This window comes from Motacilla alba, chromosome 18, assembly GCF_015832195.1.
Source record: "Motacilla alba alba isolate MOTALB_02 chromosome 18, Motacilla_alba_V1.0_pri, whole genome shotgun sequence".
In the NCBI taxonomy this organism is placed as follows: Eukaryota; Metazoa; Chordata; class Aves; order Passeriformes; family Motacillidae; genus Motacilla; species Motacilla alba.
Genome location: NC_052033.1, coordinates 5,270,059 through 5,272,644, shown reverse-complemented (window position 1 = coordinate 5,272,644; position 2,586 = coordinate 5,270,059). Strand labels below are relative to the sequence as shown.

The 2,586-nt window shown below is 69.3% G+C and overlaps 1 protein-coding gene across 1 annotated transcript in view; it reads right to left on the bottom strand.

Annotated features, from left to right (window-relative positions):
* Positions 1-2,313, bottom strand: part of STX8 (syntaxin 8) — an 81,651-nt gene extending 79,338 nt beyond the window's left edge. The window contains exons 1-2 of the mRNA XM_038157084.1: positions 2,220-2,313; positions 1,434-1,533 (exon numbers count right to left, since the gene is read on the bottom strand). Coding sequence (XP_038013012.1) covers positions 1,434-1,533; positions 2,220-2,236 — 117 coding nt within the window. The 5' untranslated portion in view covers positions 2,237-2,313. The remainder of the gene's footprint in view (positions 1-1,433; positions 1,534-2,219) is intronic.
* Positions 2,314-2,586: the final 273 nt, after the last annotated feature.

Here is a 2,586-nt window from a genome sequence, read left to right as displayed (position 1 = left end):
GTGCAGCAGTTTCCATCTGAACACAGCAAGGGAGCAGGTAACGACTCAAAGCTGCTCCTGAAGGGAAGGACCAGGCTTGGAGCCCCAGGGAAAGCAGCCTCCTGAAAACTGTACCTTTATTCTATTTCTTAACCAGGAAGTGGGGAAACGTGGAGAACACAACATTCCTGGGTGAGCTCCAGCTGCTGCTTCGCATTCCTGTCTAACTCTGGGCTTCTATTTTGTTAGAAATGCAGCTAAAACAAGGCTGCAAGATTCCTACTCCCTGTGATCTGCAGCCACTGCAAGAGGCAGGAGCCAGCCCTGGAGGAGGAATATCTGCTCCCTGTTCAGAGAGAGAGGGCACAGAGCAGCTGCTGAGCATCCCAGAGCCTCTGGGACAGCTCCATCCCAGCATCCCAACATCCCTGAGCCTCTGGTCCAGCTCCATCCCAGCATCCCAACATCCCTGAGCCTCTGGTCCAGCTCCATCCCAGCATCCCAACATCCCTGAGCCTCTGGTCCAGCTCCATCCCAGCATCCCTGAGCCTCTGGTCCAGCTCCACCCCAGCATCCCAACATCCCTGAGAATCCCAGCCTCTGGACCAGCTCCATCCCAGCATCCCTGGCTCTCTGGCCCGGCTCCATCCCAGCATCCCTGGCTCTCTGGCCCGGCTCCATCCCAGCATCCCTGGCTCTCTGGCCCGGCTCCATCCCAGCATCCCTGGCTCTCTGGCGCGGCTCCTCCCGCAGGGACAGCCCCGGGCGTGCCAAGCCCGGCCAGCTCCCCTCTGGAGCAGCGCTGCTGCCGGCACAGAGTCACCGCTGCCAACCCAACCTCGGTGACACCGGGGAGCCGCGGGTCACTCCCGAACTCCCTTCTCCTTCCCCTTACAGCCCCCTAAGGGACACACACCGGCGCTGGAACACAACCTCCCCCGGCAGCGACACAGCCCCGGCCCCGATCCGCTCCTCCCTCTGCCCCGCATCCCGAGAATTCCTCCCGGAACCCCGGGAATCCCGCCCCGCATCCCGGGAATTCCACCCCCTATTGCGGGAGTTCCGCCCGCATCCCGGGAATCCCGCCCGCATCCCGGGAATTCCGCCCCGCATCCCGGGAATCCCGCCCCGCATCCCGGGAATCCTGTCCGCATCCCGGGAATCCTGTCCGCATCCCGGGAATCCTGTCCGCATCCCGGGAATCCCGCCCCGCATCCCGGGAATCCCGCCCCGCATCCCGGGAATCCTGTCCGCATCCCGGGAATCCCGCCCCGCATCCCGGGAATCCCGCCCCGCATCCCGGGAATCCTGTCCGCATCCCGGGAATCCCGCCCCGCATCCCGGGAATCCCGCCCCGCATCCCGGGAATCCCGCCCCTATCCCGCAGCTCCGCCCTCCGGGCCCTCGGGAGCCGGGAGCCCCGGGCCGCGCCGAGCCGCTCCGTGCCGGGGCACCTTGGCCGAGCTGTCCCCGCTCCGCTGGCAGCGGCTCCGCTCCTGCAGCTTCTCGGCGATGTCCTGGGCGAGCTGGCGAGCGGCGGCGAGCAGCGGCAACCTGCGGCAGGAACGCGGCGGCTGAGCCCGGGCTGAGCCACGGGATCCGCGGGATCCACGGGATCCATGGGATCCATGGGATCCATGGGACGGGATCCATGGGATCCATGGGATGGGATGGACTGGGATCTGCCGGTATAAGCCTCGGGAGGGGAAGGCACAACAGCCCCAAAACACACAGCCACAAAGCCTGGGATGGGTTTTGGGAAAGGAACCCAAGCAGGGAAGGCACAGCACCCCAAACACACATCACCCAAACACACATCCCCAACACACGGCACCCCAAACACACATCACCCCAAACCCACGGCACCCCCAACACTCGCACACCGGGCCGGGCTTTGGGAAGGCACACCCGCCCAGCCCGGCCCGCCCGGCCCCGCTCCCGCCCGTGCCGGGCCCCGGAGGCTCCGCACGCTCCGCAGCCCCGGCAGGCCGGTCCCGGCCCGGTTCCGCCCCGGCCCTGACCCGGTCCCGCCGCAGCCCCCAGCCCGCCCGGCCCGGCCCTGGCCCGGTCCCGCCCGCAGCCCCCGGCCCGGCCCGGCCCTGACCCGGTCCCGCCGCAGCCCCCGGCCCGGCCCGGCCCGGCCCTGACCCGGTCCCGCCGCAGCCCCCGGCCCGGCCCGGCCCGGCCCTGACCCGGTCCAGCCGCAGCCCCCAGCCCGCCCGGCCCGGCCCGGCGCTCACCAGGGGTCCGGAGCCATCGCGGCCCCGGAACCTTCGCGGCGCTTCCGCCGGATCCGCCCGGACGCGCCGCGCGCAGGCGCCGGGAGGCGCGGAGGGGAAAGGGGAACGGGAGAGAGATGGAGAGGGGAGAGAGGGAGACGGGAGAGGGATGGAGAGAGGGAAACGGGAGAGGAGAGAGGGGAGAGAGAAGTGGCAGATGGAGGGGAGAGAGGGGAGGGAGGTATGGGGTACGGGGTACGGGCCCGGGGCTGTGCGGGGAGCGGGGCCGATGGCGCAGCGGCTCTGCTGTGCGAGGCAGGGGACAGAGGGCAGGGCCCGGTGTGCGGGGCTGAGGGGCAGGGGCAGATATTCGGGGCAGGGGCAGATA